This window comes from Chrysoperla carnea, chromosome 5 (genome assembly GCF_905475395.1).
Source record: "Chrysoperla carnea chromosome 5, inChrCarn1.1, whole genome shotgun sequence".
Taxonomy (NCBI): Eukaryota; Metazoa; Arthropoda; class Insecta; order Neuroptera; family Chrysopidae; genus Chrysoperla; species Chrysoperla carnea.
In genome coordinates, this window is record NC_058341.1 from 60,014,576 (window position 1) to 60,042,102 (window position 27,527).

Sequence of the window (27,527 nt, forward strand, 5' to 3'; positions counted from 1 at the left end):
TACATTAAATTAATACTAGCTTCTTGATTACCACCGCCTCCTGGACAAAAGCTGCACGATCGGCACCATATAAATTTTGATCTAGCTAGAGGGTAAACTTTGCTTGATCAAAATTTTTCATCGAAATTTAGACCCCGGATTCGTGATCAGCGACTAAAAAATCCCCTAATTTTCAAATGAATGTATAGAGACTAATGGTGATCAATGTTCCTTAAAGTTTAAGGAACATATCTAGAATTGTTTTTTTTTTTTAAATTGATGCTATTTGGCAAGTTTTTAAAATTTTTTCTTTTTTATCTCTAAACAATATTTCACAAAAAAAAAAATTTTTTTCAAACTAATTAAAATTTAACAAAAATTGTGAACAGGCTCATTAACTTATCCAAAAATTATTTTAATTTCCATAATTCCAAAAACTCTGTTTAAGATTAGATATATAAAATTTAAATACTTATATATTTTATTACCGTCCTTCAAGAAAAATTATGTAGATAATTAATCAGTCGTCCAAAAAATAATTTTGGTTTCTACTTTAGTGCAGTTAAATCATTCCCATAGCAAGATGCTCTGTAATTTATCGAATCAAAGAATCGTTACAAGCCTATCTTGCCTATCTTGATTACTGGGATTTTGCGTAGGGCACGCGATAGGCCAAACAGTGTATAACCACAGCTAAGCCATTCGACTGTGCTCACCTGAAACTTACTAGAGCACAATTGAAAAGGGTGGTGGGACTCTTGACAGGACACTGTCGATTTAATTATCACCTTCACAATATGGGGATCTCTAATGATTCCACTTGTAGAGCCTGTGTGGAGGATGACGAAACCTCCATACATGTTATTTGCACCTGCAAAAATCTGCAGGACGTTAGATTCAGAATTTTCGGGCCCAAAACCTTGGATTCATCTATTCTGGGGGAGATCCCGACGGAGAAGCTGTGGGCTTTCTGTGTGGCGTCTGGCCACACAGAATCCTTTAGCTTCATCTGATTTTAATAGCGCCTCCTACTCGAAGACGTATCGTCTTCGGGTGGCAGGGACCCGTCTTGGTCTAGGTGCTAGGCACCCACTTGCGGTACCCTTATTTTGTTTTATTATTATTATTATTAGTGCAGTTAATGAATGAAAATCAGGGTTGACTAAGTTTTTTGATATTAAAAGGATTTTGATGTTCAACGTCTCTTTTATTTAGAAAAAGTTCTTCAAATAGTTTGTGACTCTTCCCTACTCTCTTTTTCGGGAATTCGACTTTTATGCCCCTGAGTTTCCGAAACGTATTTAAATAAAAAAACATTCTATGGGCTTTTGGAGTCGCTGGACTCGAATCTGACCATAAAAAATATGAACATTCAAAATGGCAACCAAAAAATTCAGTTTTTAGCCGAAATCCTTATTTCGACCCCATGATATGTAAGACAAAAATAAAATAAATATATTAAGAAAATGATATTGTCCTGGTGGTTTTCGAAGTTGCTGAATTCGAATCTGATAATGAAAAATGAGAAAAATTCAAATTGGCGACTGGAAAATTCAACTTTTAGCTACTCGATTAAAACAAAGATATCAAGAAAATTTTATTCTTATAAATATTATTCTGGAGGTTTTTGAAGTCACTGAATACTAATCTGAATCACAATATGTTCGATTCACTTTTTTCTGAAACTTTGCAGGAAGACTGGTGGCGATGATTAAAAAAAATTCAGTATCGCCTAACTGAAAGTACGGTCTAATAATCGTTAAAAGAACGATTGCAAGTTTTTATACAAATTATTTTCCATACAAATTATTTTAAAACAAAAAAAATATAACGTTTGCTTTACTAACAATGTTTCTTTGGATTGAAAAATTATAATATAGATTTTAAAAATTTGCAAATTTAACTTCGCGCTTGCGATTTGTTGTGATTACTGTATTAAATGGTGCTATAAGGTAAGTGATCAAATGATGTGGAAAACTGGCCATGAAAATCGTTCTTTCTGCAGCCAAATGCGGCCAAAAAGTACGTACTTTCGGCTAAAGCAGGGGTCGCCAATCTTTTGAGCCAGAAGAGTCAACAATTACAATTAACATAATTTCAAAGTTTTTAATGGCGCTTTTAGGCGTTTTTTCACCTGGCCGCCAATTTAAAAAAAAAGACGTACTTCCAAGTTTTAGAGCAATAAATATTGCTCAAAAATTTTTATCATCTTCTGTCGTTTTGTGCTGTGGATTGAAATGGTGAGAAATTCGAGTATCGTGGTATTTATTTCAATAACTATCTTCCAATTTGCTTTCCAACTCTGTAAAATTTCCACTGAGACGTTAAACATCGAAATCGATTCATTATCAAAAAACTAAAGGCTTTAAATCATTGGCATTATAGAGTATATAGACTGGGCATTGCCGCCTATCTTTCCGTACAGTGAGATGTGCATAGAGATAATACAGATAGAGAACGCCAGGAGTCTGTTAGCCTGTAAATGGATGTGATACGTACAATGATAGATAAAACTGCCAGTGAGTTCCCTTTGCTCTTGTTATAATCATATGTACATATATACTTTTTTTACAAGATAGTCAGTATATTACGTATAAGTATATGTATTAGACAAGGACACAGGGGAACTCACTGGCAGTCTTCTCTTTCGCAACGCATATCGTAAGTTTTGGCCCCTGGCTTTTGCTCTATGTATTCATAACTCTATGGAGATGTGTGCCAACATCTGAGGTAATAATTGCTTGGGTCAGCTAGGGACATTTATCAAAAAAATATACATTGAATGTAGAGACATTTATAAAAAAAAAGCATACATTGAATGTCAAATTTTCATATCCTAAAATGTTTTACATAAAAAATCGTGATTTCATAAATTTTTTCCCTTTTTGACTTAAAACAATACTTATCACGTATCACTTTATTTTTTTTCTTACGAATCTACAATGCCAAGTATGACAATGACACTTTGTTTTGACATTTCTACACCGCTGCCATGATGGATTTGACCTAAGCAATTACCTCCCCTGTTGGCACGCTTAAAATCGTTTGACGCTCAGTCTATGTAACTCAATGGTCTAAGCTTTAAATACATTCATTAACCCCGACCCCGCACTACTTTTTAAACTTGATAACACATACTCACTGAAAACCATATTTAAAAATATTTATTACTACCTTTCATAAAAAAAATATAACTATATTTTATTAAATTTTGATTAATTTAATTATTCGGAAAATAAGTGACTTTTAGAAAAGATTACTTAATTTAAATAAAATTGCGTAAGAAGAATTTGATTCTGTTTTCATAAAATGTAATAATGCACGAAGCATGATCGGTAATATAGAAATCAATGACACAATAATACATGATGTGACAGCTTGCTTATGACACTGACGTTTCAGACTTAATCTGTGGGTACAACAAACTTAAAATAATGTTTATTTAAAATAAATAAGGTATTGAATTTTATACAAAAAATATCAACAAATGTTCAATCTAAATCTAATAAACTTTATAATATTATTTTAGAAATAACCATCAAAGTTTCTGCTATAATGGGTACTGCGATTAGTCGGCACGAGAATTTAAGTGCCAACAAGTACCTATTACAATTTGTTTCTAAGGAGTCTATATCACAAAATGAACCATTTTGGAATCGTTTTCTTGCATTCAATATCAATCCACCGGTCACAAAGTAAATACAAATTTTCATTCATTTGAATTTCATTTTGTTTAACCTATTTGTATTTATTTTCTAGTCAAGAACAACTTAGTCTAGATAGTCGAGTTGAACCGTTATTTCAACAATTGATTATCAATAATTTAGAGTCTGGTAATGTTGGTACGTTAATTCATGTTTTTATTCATCATTCGGCCGAGCTCCTAGCTTCTATACAAACTGAAAAGTAAGTATAATTCGACATACTCATTAATGTAGCCACGTATGTTGGCCATTTACCGTCAAATAAATTGTAATCACTTGATAAATTTAGTTAGATTTAGAAAATCTTTTTAAGACACCGGTATAGCTACTAAAGATTACCCCCCTGAAAGAATAAAGCTATTTTAACTCCTGAAGTAAAAATAAAACCGCTTCAAATCACGTGAAATCGTTATTGATTAATTTTGAGTATAACTTGAAATATGCCAACATGTTTTAAAACACTGTTAAGCTAATCAAATTAATATTTTTCGAAGAATTAATTTTCAGTAAGCTTGAAATCGTTTTATTAGCTTCAATTGGCCCTAAATGCGTGTAACCCAGGTTTGCGCAATTACAGGAGGTGTGCATAACTTTTGGGAGGCAAATGATACAAAAATTGAAGGAAGTGTGCATATTTTTTACAAAAAAACTGTGCATCAAATAAAATAAAAGTTCTAGCTGAAGTAATTGAGCACATTTCTGTTTTTTTCGACTTTCTAGCTTTAAAATTGACCGAGATATATCAATTTTAAAATGATGAATTTTTTGCTCATTCAATCAAATGAAAAAGGGTCCATCTTTTAAACCGTTGGAGATAGAACAAAAGTTTAAATATAAAAATTATTTCATATAAAAAAATAAACAACTTTTGTTTGAAACATTTTTTCGTAAGCATCACTTCTTCTTCGTTTACCTGTGTGGGCGCAAATTAGGACAAAATTTTGATGTCCATTTTCTCCAAAACTATACAAAATAGGGAGTCGAAAATTTGAAGGTAGCTTTAACTAGTGGTCTTCTTTACCCTCACGAGTAAACAGTGATGTTTACGAAAAAATGTTTCAAATAAAAGTTGTTTATTTCTTTATAGGAAATAACTTTTACATTTAAACTTTTGTTCTATCTCTTAACGGTTTACAAGATGGGTCCTTTTTTATTTGATTGAATGAGCAAAAATCTCGGTCAATTTTGAAGCTAGAAAGAAAAGCAAAAATATGCACCATTACTTCAGCTAGAACTTTTATTTGGTGCATAGCAATAGTTTTGTTATTTTCAAAATCTACACATCTCTATCAAACTTCGTATTTATTTTTCTCCCAAAAGCTTTGCACACCACCTATAATTTGCGCAAACTTGGATTACACGCATTTAGGACCATATGAAGGTATTAAAACGATTTTCAGCTTTCTGGAAATTAATTCCTCAAAACGCTTTTTATGAATTTTATTAGATTAGCCTATGCATACTTCCCGCATATTATTTGTACAAAACTTTTACTTAAACTCGTCGTATCTCAGGTAAATATGCAAAATATACATTACATCAAAGATCGTAATTACGTAATCGTAATCGTAATTGCAGATATCGATATGCAATTTTCACACAGTAGGTTAGGTTAGGTTAGGTTAGAGTGGCTGTCCTGAGGTGGGACACACTTAGACCATAGGGTCCGTTGTGATACCGTAAATGGGTTGGCCCATCCTCGGCCACTACTCCATGAACCATTTGGAGCTGTTTAAGAACAGCAGAAGGGCTTTGACGTCGACTGACTTTAGGTCGGAGAGGTCGTCAAACATTTTGTTATTTTTCATTTGAGATTTCCGAACAAGATTTTTTCATTAGGTTTCCGCTGAATTTATTAAGTTAAAGAAAAAATATTTCAAACGAAATTTTCTTGATATTTAGAATAACGTTCTAATAAAACAAATTTGTTATATCTTTTACTAGTTACGATCTTCTTTTACAATAAGTATCAATGGTCCGTGCGAAGGAGTTCAAACTTTTGTTCATCATGTTAGGTCCTTCGTGCAAAATTGAATAGTCTAGTTCAAAAAGTTGAGCGCAAAAATCTTCATCAAAATTTTTCATTTTTTTGAGAAAGAGACAAACAAAATATAAAATATTGCAATGATTCAAAAATCGATCTGTAATCTTCGACTGAATTAGCCTGCACATTTGACAATTATGATGCGAACCTTGGCTGCCGTAATTCTATGTCGTATTTATCGCAGATATCTCTCACGGTTTTGAAAATTTTTCTGAACTCCTATTTTAATCAAAATCTGTTTCGCACCATCAGCCTGTTCGATAATCTTGCCATAATCCAGGTTTTCTGTTTGAAGTATTCGACTCAAATACAAATTCAAAGAATGTACCGAGCTCAAAATATGCATAGATATCTGATTCATCAGTAGTAATGTGTTTCATAAATAGGTTAATTTACAGGACTTTATTGTTAATTCAAATTTATGTGAAGAAATTCCGAATGGGAGGAATTTTGACATTCAAAATCCTTCCCATGCGCACGGGCCTGATGGTAGACATTAGTTTATAAGGCAATTTAAAGTGTTGTTAATCGCCAATCAGTAAATTTATAAATTCATTAATTTTTATTTTTTGTTTTTAGCCATATGTTTGCATGGCAAACATTCAATGCACTATTCATTATTCGTTGTGTTATTAAATATTTAGTTGAAACACTATCCGAAGAGCAATTAATCAATCATTTTGAAGCTGTACCGAAAAATTCTAAACCAAAAATTGAACCAATTGCAAGATTGGAATTATTTTTAGATGCTTTGATTGAAATTATAGTCGATGTACCTTTAAAGTAAGTAAAAAAAATAATTATATAACTTAACCAAACATGTAAAAAGATTTAAGAAGTGATTCTTTTTTCATTTAACACGATGAGTAATAATTTTTTCCGACATAAAAAAATATATTTCGGAGAAAACGAAAAAATTTTTTAACTTTTAGAAAGTTAATTGATTTTTGAACCCTGGCTTCTTAATCGAAAACCGAAAGATTATATTTTCTCGATTTTCAAAACTCAACACCCCCCCCCCCCCCTAAGTTGAACCCTTTTGAGGGATTCTATGTTTTATTTTTCTTTTAATTTATGATAATATATTTTTTCTATTAATTTTATTTTTCTTACTTATTTAGAGACTTTACGTATAATGTTATATTGGAAGCAGTGAATTGTTTATTAGTTCTCTTAAGTGTACAAGCTTATGGTTCAAGTAATATAAATGCACCACGTGCAGGAGCTGCTGAACGATCGGTTATTTATCGTACAGTTATGTTAGATCGGCAATCAGTAAATGCAGCAGTTTTAATGAGAAATCTTCTTCAACATTTTATAAATCAACAAAAACCGCCAGAGAATAATAATGAAGGTGGAAGTGTTGTTATTGGCATTGCTGGTAAGTACAAATATATTCATTCATTCATGTAATAAAAATGAAAATTGTATTGAATTTTTTTAAATATCTAATTTCTCTAGTAAGCGATGAGAAAAAAAAGACGAAATCTCTAAATTTTGATCTATAGTACCGATTTCAATGAACATTTGGAATTAAGCTTTGTTCACACTCTATTTTATGGTTCCGATTGATGGATTTGCCCAGGGGTTGAAAAATTATGTGTAGAAAGTGACAGCGGGAATAGATAAAGGGGTTAATTTTAAGCAAAAAGTGTCATTTAAGTGTATTCTGAAAAGTTAACACTCTCCGAGTTTTTGGCGATTGAAATTGGGATATTTAACGTTAAATAACTGAAAAACTAGACATTATTTGAAAAAAATACATCGTACACGTTTTAAAGTACTATAAAGAAAATCTTGAAAATGAAAAAAGTTTCAAGTTATTTGCACGAAAACGAACGAAGTTAAAATGAAAAGAAAGTTGCACGTACCTTTTTTTATGTTTTATTCAGCATAAAAACTGATTAATACCACGGGAACTAAAAATATTGCTTGTCTCTTTCCGATTTACTGTATTAAATAATAAGTACTGACAACAGACTCAAAATTTTAGCATTTTATCGTTAAATAACTCAAAAATAATAAAGTTACAAAAAAGCTCAGATAAGGATTACCAACTCCAAGCTCAGTCAATGTAAAGACCCCAGCTTCCATTCATACAAAATTTTTGTAAATACTTTTCGCTTTTAACGACACGCATATAATAACACACAGTTCTTTGCAAACAGAAAAGTTCTATAGAATTAAGGGTGGAACGCGATACTCCAAGAATCTCTTTATAAAAGTTGTACGCTACTGAATTCGCAATTCTAATCTGCTCTTTACCGTAGTTCAGAGCTCAAATTTCACAGACATACCATGTTATTGGCATTATCAAAGCGTTAAACATGCCCAAGATCAATATGAAAGGAAAATCGTTGTATTTGTAAACACGCCGTCCAAGATTCATCAGTGCTTGCTTACACTTTCCGCTTGTAAATTTCAGATGTTCATTTCATTTTCCATTATGACTGAGAATTACTACGAGGTATTAGGTCTAGATTTCCCTTCCAGATAGCTTGGATCTATTAGAGACAATCATTTTTTTTTTATTTACAAATATTTAAACACCATTTTCCTCCATGTTTAAACACCACCTCCAACAGTTCTTGCTAAAAAAACATCATCTGCATAGAAAATTTTCTTAACCTCCCGCTCGCTTAAACAGAGAGATTCACAGTCCAAGTCTACAAAAAGTATTGAAATACAATGAGAGTCTGTCACTTTCTAACAGAACACAACAATTGCTGTCTTTGTAAACAGATTGTAGAATTGCAACCATATTGTGGTACATTCCCATACTCGATAATCTGAGCCATAGAAGATTACGATTTATCCAGTGAAACCTGGTTAAGTGAGACCTACAAGGGACCTGCAAATTTGTGTCACTTATAGAGGTATTCCACTTATCCAGTGTTTCAGATACCCAGGTATAAATAAATATTTGTCTCATTTACAGAGGGTTCCATTAATAGAGGTCAAAATATAGGTTATTTCAGTCATAGAGGTGCGATTATTAAATAAAATAACGTATTATGTAAACATTGTACGTGGGTTTTAGTCTTATTTTGGGAATTAAAAAAGGATAATAAAAATAATATATAAAGATATTCCTGTAAATAATGTGTACATAAAATTATCATGTAAATAATATTCATCCTTCAGAACATTGTGATTGAATTATATCTTTATTCTGAATTATTCTACATAGAGTTGATTTTGGCACATTAAATTCGACACAGATTTCATCGCGTGTCTTCCCACTTTCAAAAACGGATATTAATTCAATTTGTCACGTTCTGATAACGATTTGAGCTTTCGTTCCGGCATTTTTCAAATAAATATCCGTATGATAGTAAAGCAAAACTAAAACTGAAGAGGTTCAAAATTAGTTAAGTGCGGAATTTGCGGGTAGAATAATAAGTAAGTAAACAAACAAAACGATGTTATCTCAGTTCTCAGTTACAGAGGTTAATGCATATAAAATTCGCTCGCAGTCTCAGTTATAGAGGTAACTATGACGATAAAATCGAAAAAACGAATCCCAGATATAGAGGTTTGCTTCGTCTCACTAACAGGGGTAATTAATTCAGTGCCAAAGTGTTGGGACTTGAGTATGAATTCCAGATACGGAGGTTTCTCACTAATCCAGATCTCACTTAACCAAGTTCCAATGTACTATCAAATACCTTTCCGAAGTTTATGAAACATATGTAAATGTCTTTCTAATTATAGACACTAGATATAATAAATATAATTGAGTTGACAAAATAATAGTGCCCCCGAATTCGTTTTTATTCATCTTTATTGGTAACGAACCTCCACCATCAACTGCCCTCAAGGCTTGCACCAATCTTAAAGCGTCCCTGGCTATAAACACAGTTTTGTGTAATAAAACTCCAAAACTATTTAGAGAATTTTTGTAGTGATAAAGAAAAGTGGGAATTTTATAATAACATATACGAACTAAATATAAAATAATGATTTTCAGCTGAATTATGGTCAATGTTAACATTTGGTGGTGTTAAAAAAAATGATCCAATGACATCCATGTCATTAGCAACGAACGAATCACCAGAAACAATGGGTATAATGCGTTCGGATACACCGTTAGCAAACCAAGCATTATTATTAATATTAGTATTAACAAATCATTGTACAACAACTGTAAATCCATATCGACATAGTTTATTCGCATGTTTAAATTCGTTAGACAAAACACCAGTCGCACCATCACAACTAGTTACATTATTTCAAATTGATTTCAACGCATTATTTTTAACTATGTGTCAAGTGGTCTCAAGTGAACCACCCACATTACTTTTATATTTAATATTACATCGTAATCAACATTTTAAGAAGTATGTTATGCAACGACCTGATCTAGAAAATCTTGTAAGTATTTGGTTTTTTTAAATTATTTTTTATTCTTTTTCATCAGTTCTAATCGCTATTCGGCGAGCAACGTTGTCAATCCAACAAAATTTGTGTAGGTGTTTTAGAGAAGTTTTAGATTGTGTAATTAAATTTTCTAGTAGGAAGATTATTGAATATCAAATAGAAAATTCATTTTGTTCAACACAAGATAAAACAAAGAGTCCATTGTTCGGCAGCCTGAAAATTACACATGTTGTTTATTTACCCTTAAACTAGTTGGAGGAAATTATTGTTAATATAGTCTTTGTTACTAATATTGAAAGTTCCAAAATAGATTTTTACGCAAATGAACTGCTTCCGAGATATCGCATCAAAAATTTGAAAATCTTTTCCAAAGAAATTTTAGTTAATTCATAATTGCAATATTTTTCGAATTATTCGTTTTCGTCTAGTAAAAATTCTAGGGTATTTTCACAATTCATTTTATTAAGGGGAAAAATTTTAGAGATTATTTTCAGGGTCTTAGCTAACAACTTTTTCTTCTGCGGTACGTAGTCGACGTTTTTTTTTCAGGGAACACTGGAAATTACTAATCATGATACAATCTTAAAATTGATAAAAATTCATCTGACACTCGAAAAAACGGGGTTTCTGTCGTTCGCCGTTCTAAGAGTTTCAATTTTCGTTATTTCAAAAACAAGTTGTCTTGTAGAGTGTCGAGAAGAATCATTTTTTCATTTGTTGTTCAATTATTTTCCGATTTAAATATTGCCCTCAACGCATATTAATCAATTTTAACTTGTGGCTCAATTTTTAAAAAATTTGGACCCCGTGGCAGAGAAGTCTCTGGTAATGAGAATTTTCGTAGAGGAAAAACTTTTAGAAGCTATATTGACTATGCCCCCCTCCTGCAAATTTTTGCCTTTGAATCTTATTTGTTTATAATATTCGAAAACGAATAAACAATTGTTTATAATATTTAAAGTTTTAAAAAAATGAAATTTTATTAAAGATAACACAAAAATAATTTTAACTTATATTTATTGCAGATAATCCCTATTCTGCGCACATTATACTATGCGCCTGAAAGTAACTCACATCATATCTACATGTCCTTAATTATCCTTCTAATTTTAAGTGAGGATGATGTGTTTAATAAAGGAATACATGAAATTGTAAGTAATAAAAATAACTTTTATTCTGTGGTTGTATCAAATTTTGATCTATCTATAATAAAAGCTGACCGTTACTTCTGTAGCTCACGGATCATGCCAAAATGATGGGCAGGCTGATCTACTTTAAACGCATCAGCAAGATATTTAGGTTTGTCTATCCGGGCTGAAGAAATTCATAAATTTTTGATTTCAACTTAAATCTTAACCCTGACCCATTAGAAAAGTTGGATTTTTTTTTTTGCCACAAATTCATATATAAATGAAAGAAAAATTCATTTAAAGTATATTTAGGTTATTATTTTTATATTAATAAGTCCATTTTTTATTAATTATTACTAAAAAACAGTTCTATTTTTGAATAAAAACAATGAACTGTGATTGATTATGACGTTTTGATATCCGTTGATGCTGGGGCAACGAGTAAGGGCAACAATTACCTTTTCAATTTTCGAAGGTTTTTCTGAACGGAAATCTTCACTCTATTAATATGGGCTTAAATTTGTAATTCAAAAATTTGCATGTTATGTTGACGTGAAGGCGAATGAACCCTTTTGTACCCTTTGGACACCACAGGATCGATTGAACTTGCATCTCTAAAATTAGAAATCCGAAAGTCCCACTTGCATATAAGCTTGTAGTGAAATAATGTGTAATTTTTGTCTCTACTGTACCACTCAATGTTTCTCATACAATACTTAATGTACGATGAGTTGTTTAGAATTTTGTTAATATAATTATCTCTCTTCAACCTCAATACTCTGACTATAGTCATTTCTGTTCAACAATAAAATTGATTAACTTTGCTATTATTATATCTCAATAATGAAACGGTCAATAATTTTGGTTCTCTAAACTCAAAACCAATACATCAATATTCAGTTAGTTTTTTGAAAATTTCTGAGTTTTTTTTCTAGAATTAAAAACCTTGTTAAAAACACAGCCCCTCCTATGCTCTCCGGGTTAATAATCCGAACTTTAAGTTTATCTCGGAGTTAAACACGGTCAATCGTTTCAACTTTTTAAATATCCTTAATAAGTAAAGAAATTTAAAATTTTCTGAAACTATGCCCATAGCGAGACAACAACCTTAAAATCTAACTAATAATTTAACTTGTTTAATGTGAGAAATTAAAAAGTTTCTTATTAAGGTAGTACCTACACGAAAGTGATATTCCAAGAATTTCTCAAAACTCAGAATATAAAATATTTAATTCATAATACACTTGCTGTTAAAATTAGAAGATGATTTACCATGCCATACATGAGATATTAGCAATTAAAAGTGACGCAATTTGTACGTGTACATGGGAGAAGTGTATAAAAATACACAAATTTACAAATATTATATTTATTTACCAATGAATGACGTCCACCATCTCTATGAAAAACTAATATAATGTAGAATACTATATTTAGAAAATATATAAATAAAAATAAAAATTATTTACCATATAGTTTCGATAAAAAACTTAAATAAATAACTCGTTTTAGCGATGATTTTTGTGGAAAAGATATGAAGACTAATGTTAAAGGCATATGTCATAGTGTGTGTGTTTATATGTATACTAGAAACAGTAGTGAGGAACTACAGTCTTGTGAAAATAATATATGGTATATGTATAATAGTCATAGCACAGTTAATGCACTGAATGATAGTATTAGTCCAAAACTTTTTGACTGGACGGTCGCGGAGGAACTACCTTAAGCATTAAAGGATCAAAATTTGGTAAAACTGTTATATTTTTTGAAGAAACTAATATTTTTTAAACTTTTGTAGAAATTAAAAAATATTCCATGGTATACAGAACGAGCCATATCAGAAATAACTTTGGGCGGTTTACTTATTCTAGTTGTAATACGAACAATACAATATAATATGTTAAAAATGCGCGATAAATATTTACATACAAATTGTTTAGCTGCATTAGCTAATATGTCTGGACAATTTCGTTGGCTACATCCATATGTTGCACAACGTTTAGTCTCATTATTTGAAACACTAGCAAAAAAACATTCACGGCTTAGTAATTATGTTAAAGAAAAGAAGCAAAGAGAGGCAAACATTTCTGATTCTAGTATTGTTGATATTGAAAATAATGGAACTGCGTCTGATACCAGTGATTGGAATGAATCGGTAATATATTTTATTTTTGTTTATTTATATAATTAGAAATCTAAGAGATGTTATAAAATCGACCTTCACTCATCTGATAACTAGAAATTTTGTTGATAGAAAAGTGTTCATGGCTATTTTTAATTATGGCTATTTACAGGCAAGCATACACCATTATTTTCGTAATTAAATTATCTTTCTTCTGATACCAATTTCGATTGGTTAACAGATGGTTGTAAATTTGTTTATAAGGTATGAACAGGCTAGTCAATACAGGTATCTGTTAACCAATCGAAATTGGCATCAGAAGAAAGATAATTTAATTAAGAAAATAATGGTATAAACTTGCCTGCAAAAACCTATTATAAAAAAAAAATTGTTTAAAATTAATTTAATTAAAAATAACCATGAATATTCTAGGATATAGCACGTAAAAAATCCGTGAACCCTAACTTTCTGTTGTGTAGTAAATAAGCTCCTGATTCTTTGTGGAACCTAGAATCCTCAGGGTTCATGGTTATCCTAGAATAGAACACTTTTAGATAGAAAGACTATGATAGGAGTCTTAAAAATCGTATAACATGGGATGGGTGAAGATCGACCTTATACTGTCTCTTATACTAATAGAACTAAAATATTGTAATTTTTGTTAAATTTTCGAAAGTTCTTTTCTCCGTGTATATAATAATGGTTTTGCAAATTTGCATCCCTAATCTTCAGTCTACTCAGCCTGCTGATAAATCAGCCACTGGCACCCACTTTAAAAAGAAATAAACTGTGGGGTCACCCTATACATTTTTTAAAAAATGTTGAAAATCTTCATGAAATAATCCCATCTTTCCGAGTGGAGAGGGCGATTAATAGTTAAATTCTGTAAAATTGACCATTAAGGTAAATAAGGCTTTGAGAAAAATTCAATAATTATTTGCTATATTACCACCAAAGATATTATTTAGATGTAACAAATTATATTTATTTAATCGTCGAAGTCCTTCTAATCAAAAATCAAAGAGTGAGAACCAAAAAATCCGTGATATAAACAAGACCAAAAACCATTCAATTAGGATTTAACTCGACTCGACTGCTTTAATTCATTTTCATACAAAAAATGATAAGACATTTTCAGCATATTTCATCTAGTTCTCATACTTTTCGTCATATTTATTCACAAGTTCTAACACAATTTGTCGCTCACCAAATCATATTCCTAACTCGTGATGTTTCAGAGTGCTTTATCGCTATTGGTAAATGGTTACGTCTAAAAAAAACCTCTGAAAACCTTATCTTTGGAAAATGAGATAATTTTCTATAAAAATTACCAAATTATCAAAACTTATTAAGTGGCTTCTATCTCTTAGGAGTAAGCAATTCAGGAAACTCGAAAAAGGTAGTTAGTAAATTTTCAAAAAACAATTACAGAAGGAAGATACGAAAAAAATTTTTTTTTGGAGTTTTTCCCATTTTTTTTTTTTCCAATTTAATTTCAAAAATAAAGTATTTAGAAATATAACATGAATGAAAGGGGACACTTAAAAATAATTTGTTATTTGTATCTAGGTGCAAGATATTGTTGTACTAGAAGAAGTATTACGTGTTGTGCTTGAAATATTAAATTCAACATTATGTAATCAACTAGTGAATAATCCAAATTTAGTATATACATTATTATATAAAAAACATATATTTGAGCCGTTTCGTAATAATATTGCATTTCAAGATGTCCTACAAAATATTGATTTTGTATTAAAATATTTTACACAAAAATTGGATAGTGTTAGTCAAACGCAAGATCTAGACGTTAAGGAAGTATTAAATGTTATTACAAAAGGAGCACAAACGTGGCCTAAGGACAAATTAAAGGTATGTTATACTTTGTATTTTTTAACAAAAAAATTATTCCCCCACAGAACCCACAAAAAAATATTTAGCTAAATTTATAAATAATTATTATTATTGTGGACCCTGAAGGGGATATATATTCAACCAAAGTATTAAAGGAACTTTTTTTATACTCTGTATTCGCTTCGAGTGTGACTGCAGCGCCACACAAAACATGAACTACGGGAGGCTGTCAGAGTATGTTTTTATATGTATGCCTATAGCAAGAGACAAAAATATAAATAAATATTATATGTAATAATAAAAAAAATTTACAAAAAAATATGTGACAATTTTACAGTGATTGTGTCATTTTTTTCACTAGTTAAATGAACCAAAAACAAGTAAGTGTAATGCTAGAAAATAAAAAATGTAGTAAACAGTAGGTTAAGTTGCTTAAATTTATGTCAAAGTCTAAAAATAATACTAAAATTTAAATTGAAAATTTAATATTATTGTTTCACAAATTTAAATAAATAATTATGATAATTTACATTTGAAAAATAATATTTGTTCAATTTAATTTCTTATTTTCACAATTTTTAATGCATTAAGTTTAATTAATTAGTGTTTTTCAATAATTTTAATTTGACATTTTCTATAAAATTAACATGTAAAGAATTGCAAATTAGTCATAACAGCCTCCTTTAACTCCAAAATTGTTCACTGGTAGCGCTGGCATCGATTTTATTGTCCCTACCATGACTACGCACATAACGAATATATGAAATGTATACCTATCAATGTATACTAATTTTATTCCCAAGTTTGTAACGTTTAAACATATTGATGCTACGAACAAAATTTTGGTATAGGTGTTCATAAAATCATCTAGCTCATTTTCGTTGTCCGCGGACACGATAACTCAAAAACGAAAAGGGATATCAAGCTGAAATTATAGCGTGCTCAGGACGTAAAAAGTGAGGTCGAGTTTGTAACTAAGCACCATAGGTTAATTGGGTCTTGTAAAACGATAGAGATAGAAAACAAGTTTAAATGTAAAAAATGTTTAATATAAAAATTAAAAAAAAAAGGTTAAATGTAAAAAATGTTTATTATAAAAACATTCACTGTTTATCCGTGACGGCGAAAATAAGTCCAAAACTTTCGTGATGCGTGCGAGTGAGATGGATATACGAATTGTCTAACGTATGTGTTGAACAGTACACAAAAATTAATAGTGTTATACGAAAGTGAGTCGACACGGCGCACGTTCCAACGTCCTGCATAAGAAACGAGTAACAACTTATGTTATATTATTTTATGGAAAGAGAGGCGTCACTGTTCGGTTTAAAATTTTCGAAAACGAAAACAAATGGCAACCTAAAGACCACCATAATTGTTTTGGGTTTTTTAAATTTTCTAATTTATTAAAAATAATGCAATGGACATTCAACACTTTCTATACAGGATATTTCAACAATTAATTCAGTCACTTGGTTATTTTCACTTGTTTAACACAAAATTTAAAAACAGCTGTAACTCTGCTAAAAATCATTGAATTTGGAACCGCAATAGAGATCTGAAAGCGAATATATTGTTCCAAAAAGATCGTACGGGTATTTTTTTATATAAAAAAATTAATTAGCTTTTGAATGATCTTAACAAATTTGTTGTAAAATAATTTTTAAAATTTTGGTACGCCTCTAAACTTAATATAAAATTTACAGACAATATTTCTCAAAAGTACAGTTTTCTAATAAGCATGATAAGATTTTGGATAAATAGTTTTTTTTTATAAAATGCCAACAAGATAAAAAAAACGCCTAAAATATGGAAAAATTTTATTTTTGACATGTTTTAAAAACGAAAAGTGGGAGAGTGATAAAAATTTTTACAAAATAATATGCCAGGGCTTATTAAAAAAATTTCAATGTGATTATTATTTCAAAAGATAAAGGATTTTATATCAAGACGTGTCAATTTTGCTTGGAAAGCGAATATCTTGGTCCAAAAAAAACGTAGGGGAATTTTTTATAGATAATTTTCAATAAAAGTAAATATGTTTTCGAGTGGTGTTAACAAATTTGTTGTAAAATAATTTTTTTAATTTTGGTTTAGTTCTAAACTTCATATAAACTCCGTGTAAAGCGGTAAGGGTCATAAAAATTTTTGAGCAATGGATTGCAAAACCAGACAGTACAGGTTTTTCAAACGAGCTATAGCAGTTCCAAATTCGATGATTTTACGCAGAGATCCAGCTGTTTAGAACTTGAGGTAAAATTTTGCGTAAAAATTTTGTTCCTTTAATAATTTGGTTGGGTATATAATGTTTAATTGTTTAGATTTATAAACTTGAAAACCATGTTTGGTATTCTAGAGGCTGTTTTTTTAAAATTCATGTCACTAATAATTGATTAATTTTATTTAGAAATTTCCTGATTTAAAGTTTAAATATGTGGAAGAAGATCAACCTGAAGAATTCTTTATACCATACGTTTGGGGATTAGTTGGTCGTAACTCATGTGTACGGCTTAGTAGTGAAGCAGCAAAATTATTTAATTCATCAACAGAAACCACCGCTGATAAAACGTCGCATGAAGCCGTCTGTTGATATATTTTTGTTATAATATAAAAAAAATATAAAAGAATATATATAAAAAATTGTAATATAATTTCTTTTTTATTAATTAATAACTTACGTTTGTTATTGCAATGCTTCAGTCTGCTTTACATAATCTAATTTTGTTTGATTCAAGTAATTATTTTTTTAAAATAATAATACATATTTATATAAAACGTTTTTTATTAAGAGTGTTCGAGCTTTAAATTTTAATGAAACAATTTGTGTAAAAGTATATTTACTTGAAAGAATTTTATGTCAATTTGTGTGATAATGTGATATGTATGATTCAATTCGATTCAATTTATTCATTATTTTTTAAACAATACAAACATTGTACAGAACATGTCATAAAAAGGTAATAGGGAAAATGAAAGGAGGGGGAAGATATGCAGCTATGACTGATTTAATTAGGAACTATCCCGATATTAACCTTTGTGCAAAATTAATGGCAAACCATAGGTAGAATAACCGGCAACCAATTTTTTCCTGATCGATATCGCGCGAACAAAGAATGATATCGACTTTGTTGAGGTGCCGATTAAAGCGTATTAATGACATTTTGAACCGAAAAGAATTTCATAACATTCGGTCGAGTTTTTATTTTTTTAAATTTTTTATAACTTTTTATTATGCTGGGAAGTTATTCATGTGGCACCAAGGTTTGCACCGCAAAATAGGGTATTCTACTATGTTTGAAAAAACTTGCCATAAAATTAAATTAAATTTATAAAGTTTTTATCTTCGCAAAAACGCTGTCATTTTGGTGACGTAATGTTGGTAAAAATGACAGTCGTGTATGATATCATATGTATAAATAAAGTTGATGAAAAAATTAGCAATTAATGCATATTATTTTTGCCTATATGATGTCGGGTCGTGTTTTAGGTCACGTGATGTACAGATTAAAAATTACAACTTTTAATTTTAATATAATAAAACAATAATGTGCTTTTATGACTCAAAATCAGCATATTTAAGTATATTTCTACATAAATATTAAATTTTTTAATTTATTTTAGGCTACCGAAAGTACCCTCATACACGCTCCCCAGCGGGTTATATTTTGCTAGGACAATATATCACACAAATTGCCATAAAATATTCTAAACATTTTTTTATTATATCTCAACACAAGCTGTTTAAGTTTCAAGTTCTTACACTCATAATGGAAAAAGTTTTAGTATTGGATAGTTTTTTATGTACCTTATTATAAATATATTTATTTTTACACGATTTTTACGACTAACATAAAATATCTACTGGGAGCTATAAAAACCAAGGAGGGATCAAATACTCTGTTTCGTAATAACTCTTAGGTTTATGTGAGTTTTATTTATATAACGGTATCTAACCGAACCACATATCAACTATTGAGTTTTTTTTATTAAAACGATAATTCTAGCCTAGACTGATAATTTTCATTCATTTTATTTCGGAGAAGATTGATTTGAATTTTTATGTTGATCTGATAATAGATGAAAGTGTCATTTAATCAGAGACGAGTAAAATATTTCACAGGTGAATAGTTATGTTAATTCTTACTGATGATGACTATGATGTGGTCTAAATTTGTACTTATAATAGAAAAATTAATCTAGTTATTGCGAAGGATTTGAAATTTTATAAGTAGGGAAGTTGTTTCTTGGTATAGTAAGAGATTTTCAAAAACATCGGTTATAGGCCCTTTCATCATGATTATGTTTTTCTTTAAACAGTTTTTTAACATCTGTACGAAACAAAAAATAATCATTTTTTTAAATGAAAAGATCTATTGGTTTAAAATTTTAAAGTAAACCTAAGTTCTCGAAGCCTAATTTTTTAAAAATTTCTAAGAAAAATGACTTACAACAAAATATTTGAAATAAAAGTTGTTTCTTTCATATTCTTTATTCTTATTTTTATTATAAAAATTGAAAAAGAGATCTGTTGGTTTCCGAGATTAGTATTGTTTTCATTTAACCTTTACAAGTTTCGTAAACAACTCGAAAACTGTTTGAATTTGATCGAAAAAGTGTGATGATACAGAATAAAACTTATAAAAGAACGGAAATTGTTCGGCGAAAGTATTTAACGTTAAATAATCGAAGAACGATTTCAAATATTAGATGAACGCCACCGAGTTTTTCTAAAGTACGAAAAAGTTCAAGTGTGCTTAAGAAGCAACTAACGATCAGTACAACGGACTGCTCGAGCTGAAAATAAGTAGATTTGTTTAAATTGATTTAGCATAAAGCTGCTCCATTTTGATGCTATAATAGCTCGTCTAAAGTTGCAATTTTGAAATTTGTTTTTCTTAAATAATAAATGACATATGACATCTAAAAATATCGTTACAAGATTTCTTAGACAAAATCTGGAAACAAATCATCAACAAAACCTAAGCGCATTTCAAAATCATTTGGTAAGAGGTTTTGGAACTGGGTACTTGGAAAGTATGTACTATTCTCTTGGTAGAATATTCACAAAATTTTTATCGAAATCATGTAAGAGTATATTTGAATAGGCGATCGGACTAAAGTTTTTTTTATCACTTCAGCACGAATAGAAAAGTGTAGTTGGTTTTTAAAAATCTTTACTAGTATGCAAGATATGAACGTTTAAAATTCCTAATTAAACAAAGTGGAAGATACCCACTAACGCTATACGTGGGTATCGCCATAGAGATTACATATAAAACTTTGTTTGATTGCTTATATTGCTTATAACTTCTTCGTTTTTTAATCAATTTTAATGTCACTTTCAAATTTTATCATGGTATCAAGTCTAGTTTTACATTTTTATGGGTAATATGGCCAATTCGACATCAGGATTATCCCCCTATTTAAACATAATTTTTAGAGTTTTCTTCGGAGCGAAGGCTATTATCTCATTTTGTGACATTTTTGTGTGTGACATTTTATATTATAGTGTATTTCTTTTAAAATTTGCTACAAATTTGATTGTTTATATTGTTGCTTGAATCATAAAAAATATAATTTGATATATGTAAATCAGGCTTTTTAATACGTGTTGTGACAATAAAAACAGCTGAACATCATCTGATTATCTATGAATGTATATAAAATAACAGTTAATATATTAAAATATAAATTTTTAACAATATTCAACTTAATTATATTCGTGCTTCATTTATATTTACTATTCCACTCTCTTCACAAAACTCACTATTTTGATACAAACCTTATAGGGCTTTTCATCATGTCTTAAGCGCAAGTGCAGACTTCGGTTTTTCGTACAAACAGTAATAAGTTAGATTATGATAGAATATATTTGTTATTCATTTTATCACATTGATTATGAATCATTATGTACGAAACAAAAGTGAATCGTAATTTTATAATGAAAAGCTCTATTTCCTACAATTTCCTATTCCTCAGGGGCGGATTATCCATAAGGCAAAGTTGGCACTTTTCTACAGGTGTGAAGTTACAAAGGGGCATACGCGTGGAAGTTTTAAAACAAACATTATATATTCATTGTCTATTATACAATTATTCAAATCTATGACAGTCAAATTCATATAAATTCTGCAGAAAGGGCAAATTTTAATAAAAATGTACAGCAAGCCTTAAAACTCTCAATATTCAAAGCATATGAAAAGAACACAAAAAAAATACGGAAGAAAAAGCTCACAGTAGATGAATCTGTCGAAGACATTACTTGTTTATTATCTGTCCAGAAAACATTCAGGGTGATCGTAAATGTAGTAATTATAGACAGGCTTGTCTAAAACCGCATTTGTCCGGGGGTATTTTTAAATTTCCCTAGTTGCTCTGTGCGTTTATCTTTCATTAATGAAAAACGCAGTGCCGGATTTTTCAGTAGCCTGAAATGTATAGCAGCAAGTTCGTGATAACCATTCGTGCTGAAAAATCGTGAAAATAGAAAAAAAAACATATTGGATTTTCCTTTGACATTGTTTCCTAAATCTCGCCGTTTTTTAGATACTTCGTTATATTTGTTCAAAATCAATTGGATTTTATATTTTGGACATTTCTAAAAAAAATTTGTTATATCACTTTTTCATCTGATCAGGTCGACCTCGCCTTTTCAAGATGTCGACGTTTTAAAAAAATGAATAGCTTTTTTATGCTATAATTTTATAATGAACAAGTTTGACGATTATCGAATGGTTTTGTCAAATATTTGATTAGAAAATCAACTGATTTTATGTTTTTGGAACTGATTTTTTATTCTTAACACATCCAGAAGATTAAGAACTCAATAACTAAGATGCTAAAAAATCAAATTGGTTACATTTTCATCGAAATCGACTTTTTTACATTTTTTTAAACGCCTATTTCTCAAAAACGATGAGGGTGGGTAAAAAATGTCATTATAAAACGTGTTTAAAATAGTCAAAAATATAAAATCAGTTGGTTTTCTAATCAATTATTTGAACGAAACACTCGATAATCGTCAAATTTGTTGATAGCAAAATTTTAGCCTAAAAATAACGATTTTTTTAAAACGCCGACATCTCGAAAACGGCAAAGCTAGGTGAACAAATTCACAAGGTAAAAATTGTTTAGAAATATCCAAAATATAAAATCGAATTGATTTCAAACAAATATTTGATCAAAACTACACAAAAAACGTTAATTTTGTCAATATCTAAGTTTTATCAAAATAACGAGTTTTTTTTAACACTTTTATCTACAAAACGACCGGTTTTACGGTTACGGTTTTACGGTTATGTAAAAATGCCCAAGAACAAAAAACGCTTAGAATAGTTAAAAAGTTTAAGGTTGTCATTTCAAAAGTCACGAAACTTTTCATAAAAAAACCTCAATACCTATAGTTACTGAAAAGCCACTTCTGGCAGGTCAGTGTGGCCGGGTTGGGCTACCCTAAATGTTTAAAGAGGCTAAGAAATAAGGCTCATTTTTGTTAAAGTATAAGCCATAAAATTTTAGTAAAAATTACTTTCGACAATATTTTTACTTCATACAATTTTTACCAGAACATTTACATCCCTCCTAATTGTTGCCAGAACGTTATAAATATTTATTTAAAAAAAATCCAATGTTGTCATTTTATCAGTCTTGAAATTTTAACAATAAAGAACTGCATATATTAATAGTTCATAATATTTAATGCCAGAACAAAATTCCATCACCAACAGTCTGCCAGAGCGCAAAACGTGTCCTTGCGAATGAGAGCAATGTATATGGAAAATGACAACATTGGATTTTTTTTAAATAAATATTTATAGCGTTCTGGCAACAATTAGGAGGGATGTAAATGTTCTGACAAAAATTGTATGAAGTAAAAATATTGTCGAAAGTAATTTCGTAAAATTTTATGAATTTTACTTTAACAAAAATGAGCCTTATTTCTTACCCTCTTTAAAAAATTAGGGTATTTCAACCCAGCCACACTGAGCTGCCAGAAGTGACTTTTTAGTATCTGTAGGTATTGAGGTTTTTTTATGAAAAGGTTCGTGACTTTTGAAATGACAACCTTAAATTGGTCACTGGCTCTCCGTATAATAGTTTTTTTTCTATTTTCATGATTTTTCAGCACGATTGGTTATTATGAACTTGTAAGTGCGTTCATGCGTGTAAATTTAAATACCACACTTTCTGATTAAACTGATTTTTTTCTACACCCTCACAGGTACAATTTGCGCCCTGTCCCGTGAAAATCGAAGGAGTACTTTTAAATTCCGACCTCAATTCTTATTTTCTCAGCTAAAATCATTAACTGTATGTATTTCCATAATTTATAAATCATGTCTTCTAAAACGTTTCTTTTCAGGAAAAATGGTTTTTGCAAAAATTTCTCAAATATTATTAAAAATATTTTGCAAATGTGTAAAAATCAATGCTATTGGATTTAGCAAAGTGAGCAAAAAATGATTGTACTTCAATTCAAATTTGAAAAATCTTATATATCTCACTGCTATAAGTTACATCAGCGTATTGCAATCATAAAATTGATTTCGTCACATATCTCATATTTTACCCAATACATATAATATTACATAATATTTCGAAATCACTCTAAAAATTTTATTCACATATGCAGTTGATTAGCAAAATTGAAATGTTATTTAGACAAAACTTATAGTTTAAGATAAGTTTTAAAAAATAGTTTAAGTAAAAAAGTTAGATTACTGGGAGTGCCGATTATTGAGTTTCCCATTTAACGAAGCCAGAATAGTTTTGAGGAAATCGCATCGAAGTTTATTATGGACTAAATAATTTACCGGATCCATCTTCGTGGGATTATAATAAACCTGTAATCGCCAAATTTTTATATATGATTTTTCGTTTAAAAAATTTTAATCTTCGATGCCAAAAATTCTTATTTATCTTATTCGCTATTCAAACTTCCAACAAAACGAAATATCAAACGATGTAAACTTTTGTTTATCTCCAAACTCAAGATCAAAAATTGGCGCCCAATAAAATAAATTACCAGAAACTTGTATTCATACTCGTGTGTTGTAATTAAAACAAAAACAGCTGTTACCCATTATCAGCAAAATTAAAGTGCATTCGACTCGATCAATAAGGCCATCTTTGATATCCAAAATAATTACACCACATCTTTTTTATTTCTTTTTGACAATTATTTATTAATTTAATTATTTAATAATTTTCATTGTATTAATTAAAAATGCAAAAAGCAAACTTAGTCTTTCAATAAAAATATAACTTTAAAAAAATATATTTTTTTGTATGAAAAGAATGGAAACAAATAAAAACACAATTTATACTTAGTAAAATTAGATTTATTGAAATTTTTGTTACTTATTACAGAAATAAAATGTTAATTTACCATCTTAAAAAATACACAGATATTTGTGTTGTACTCGTTGCCCTCTGTAGATGTTTATGTGAACTATAAGACCATCCCACATGGATTTGTACATTTTAAATATAGGTAAGGTAGGAAGGAAAGTTTTCTAAAAAAAGTATTAAAGTTATAAAAATATAATGAATAAGTATAAAAAATTGAAATAAAATTAGATATATTTGAAAAGAATAATGAAAAATAAAATGATATAGAAGAAAATTACTGAGTAACAATAAACAAAAATAATAATTTTTAGTAAAAAAAATGAGTTTAAAAAGTGTATGGTGTACAGACTGTGCGCTACGCTGCTGAAATTCATCATCAACTTGACTTATTATGGTTTTTGATATGAACTCGTCCAAACAAGCCTACTGCCATATTAAATTCAGTTCATGATCTTGCATCGAACGGGTAGGTTGTACCTGTATAATGTGTCATATATTTTGTAAAGTGAAACTGTTTAAAAATATCGTTTTTGGTGTAATTGTGTTAAATAATTGTTCTATTATTGATAATTGTGCGTTATCCACGTTAGATCCACATAAATTTCATGAAATACGTGCTGGTTTCAAGTATGTAACATATTTGCACTCTGAACTTATTTATATTTCTTATAAAGCATTTTCATTTTTCTATTCTTATACAATATTTTTATATAATTTTTGTGTATTTATTTGATTTTATTCGTAACACATAGATTTTGGGCGCTATTCCAAAATTTACTTTCAAGTTATGTATTGAATTGAATATCACGGAAGTGGGTTTCTTTTCATAATGAATCACATACACGAATTTTTGAAAAATTTATGTATATGATTTTATAAAAAAAACATTCATTATATTTATTGTCAAGTTTTGGTTGAAATTATAACAGATTTATGAAGTTATTGTTGTATATTGCTTATTTCTATGCGACGTTGTATACTATGTTATATGGCAACATTGCAAAACATGTATTCAAGATATATGTTTAGCTAAATGATGGCAACATTGCATTTGGAGGCGTAATATATTTACGTTCTGTGTGTGTAATCTTTTTATGTTATGTTTTAAAAATACAAATATGACTGTTTTTTTTAATTTGCATGTCCGCGTTCTAAAGAAAAATAAATGATCTTTTTGAAAATGTATTATAAAAATTTGATGGAAATTTTTTAGTGTTGTATGTCGTTATGGTCGAATATTCATTATTTTCAGTCAATTGTATGTTTATTTCTGCGTCTATCGATTTAACTCACAACCAATAATATGGCTGTAGTGTTTCTCTTGCCGGTCTAGCGGCGGGTGGCGGGTACCCGGCGGAATCTGCGCTTTGCGATGTTGTCGCATACTAATATTTTTTCAATATCACTTTTCTCTTCTTTCCAAATTTGTTGCATTTCCTCATACAAATGCAACGATAATTTTTTTGAATTGACTAGGTTAATTGATTTAACTTAAGTCATTTAAATTAAATTACCTTGACAAGTTAATGAAGTTTTTTTTTGTATATAAATTTTTTGTGGATTTAAATTTTTCTTGTATTATTATTTTGATGATGCAAAGTGGCAAAACAAGGTTCTCTAAGGTTCTTTCTCTCTGTCAGCTACCTATGTTAGTTACTAGTAGTTGAACAGCATCAAGAAGAGCGGAATGATTGTGTATTTGTGTGCACTGTTGCCAGGTTGTATGTATATGAATTTAATGATAAAAATCTAATATGAACGTCACACGACCTCTATACACGAACAGTAATGCCACATTTGTATTTGTAACTAAAATTTTGTTCTCAAAAACCCAAAAATTGCTATAATTAACTTTTGAGTCGAGTAATGAGGGAACGACTCATGAATTCGGATTAAAATAACTGAAATTGATTTATTGCAATCTATTTTCTGACTTATTCTCTAATTTTTCCTTCGCCAATTCTTTGAAATAACACGCATTCCTAAAAATGTTGATCAAGCTATATTGTTCCAACAAATGAGGATAAGCGCTAGACCAAAAGCTTGATATATCGGGAATATGTTGGCCAAGCTTTACTGTCCCGACAAATTGAGTTGGGTCAAAAGCTTAGTAATCATTTTTCTCTTAAATTAATAGTTTTCAAGTCACAGTATTACAAATCATACAACAATAAAAAAGATTCAGTAATATTTAGAAAACGTCTCACTAAATAATTTTCGATATCTTGTCTTTATTTTCGAAATATTGAAAACTGAAAATTTTAAATCAAAAGTGCCATTTTAATCGAGTATCAAGAATCGCAAATTCAATGCCAGGTTTTTAGGGATACCAAGGGATAAATTTTTTAATTGAATGGCAATTTTAATGAAAAGATGTCTTAATAATAATATAGGCAATGATACTAAGGGATAAATTTTTTAATTGAATGGCAATTTTAATGAAAAGATGTCTTAATAATAATATAGGCAATAAGTAAGATCGATTCTGGGGATCTAATTTTTTTTTTTTTCGAGGGCATGAGTCTAAAAAAGTGTGTTTCAAATTCAAAATCGTCCAAATCGTGGTAGCAGAGTTAAAGATAAATTTCTAGTATCTTTTTTGCTTTGCTAGCAACTGTCCAACTACTGTTTCCTTCACTTATTGCTAAAGCCGTTGTGGCAAAAACTGTGAAAATAGCGTTTAGAAGCACATAAAAAAACTAGGAATATTTAAAGCATTTCTAGAAATGCTACTAGTTTCTAGGAACGTTGGTTTATTTTTATTAAAATATTAAAATCGTCGAAAAAGAAAAGTTAACGTTTGCGTTAAAATAACACCTGAAGAAATTTTAATAGTACCCCGAAAACACTTCAAGTTTTCTTTCTGTGTTCTTAAAGAGATGGTCGCCATCTTGAATTCAAAAAGATTATTTCAGTAAATATATCTATCAACTTTCGCTTGAAACTTTTCAAATCATGAGACA

At 29.6% G+C, this 27,527-nt stretch overlaps 2 protein-coding genes across 2 annotated transcripts in view; both read left to right on the forward strand.

Moving 5' to 3' along the window:
- Positions 1 to 3,310: 3,310 nt before the first annotated feature.
- Positions 3,311 to 17,825, forward strand: LOC123301662 (dymeclin). The gene is made up of 10 exons (XM_044884502.1): positions 3,311 to 3,435; positions 3,509 to 3,674; positions 3,739 to 3,885; positions 6,307 to 6,510; positions 6,849 to 7,108; positions 9,698 to 10,101; positions 11,133 to 11,258; positions 13,036 to 13,392; positions 14,929 to 15,231; positions 17,621 to 17,825. Exons 2-10 carry the CDS (start codon positions 3,535 to 3,537, stop codon positions 17,801 to 17,803), a joined length of 2,124 nt encoding a protein of 707 aa, XP_044740437.1. The 5' UTR covers positions 3,311 to 3,435; positions 3,509 to 3,534; the 3' UTR covers positions 17,804 to 17,825.
- Positions 17,826 to 25,040: 7,215 nt separating this feature from the next.
- The window catches only part of LOC123301658 (paired amphipathic helix protein Sin3a), a 39,556-nt gene continuing 37,069 nt past the window's right edge, over positions 25,041 to 27,527 (forward strand). The window contains exon 1 of the mRNA XM_044884497.1: positions 25,041 to 25,191. The gene's annotated coding sequence lies outside the window, so the exon portion shown is untranslated. The remainder of the gene's footprint in view (positions 25,192 to 27,527) is intronic.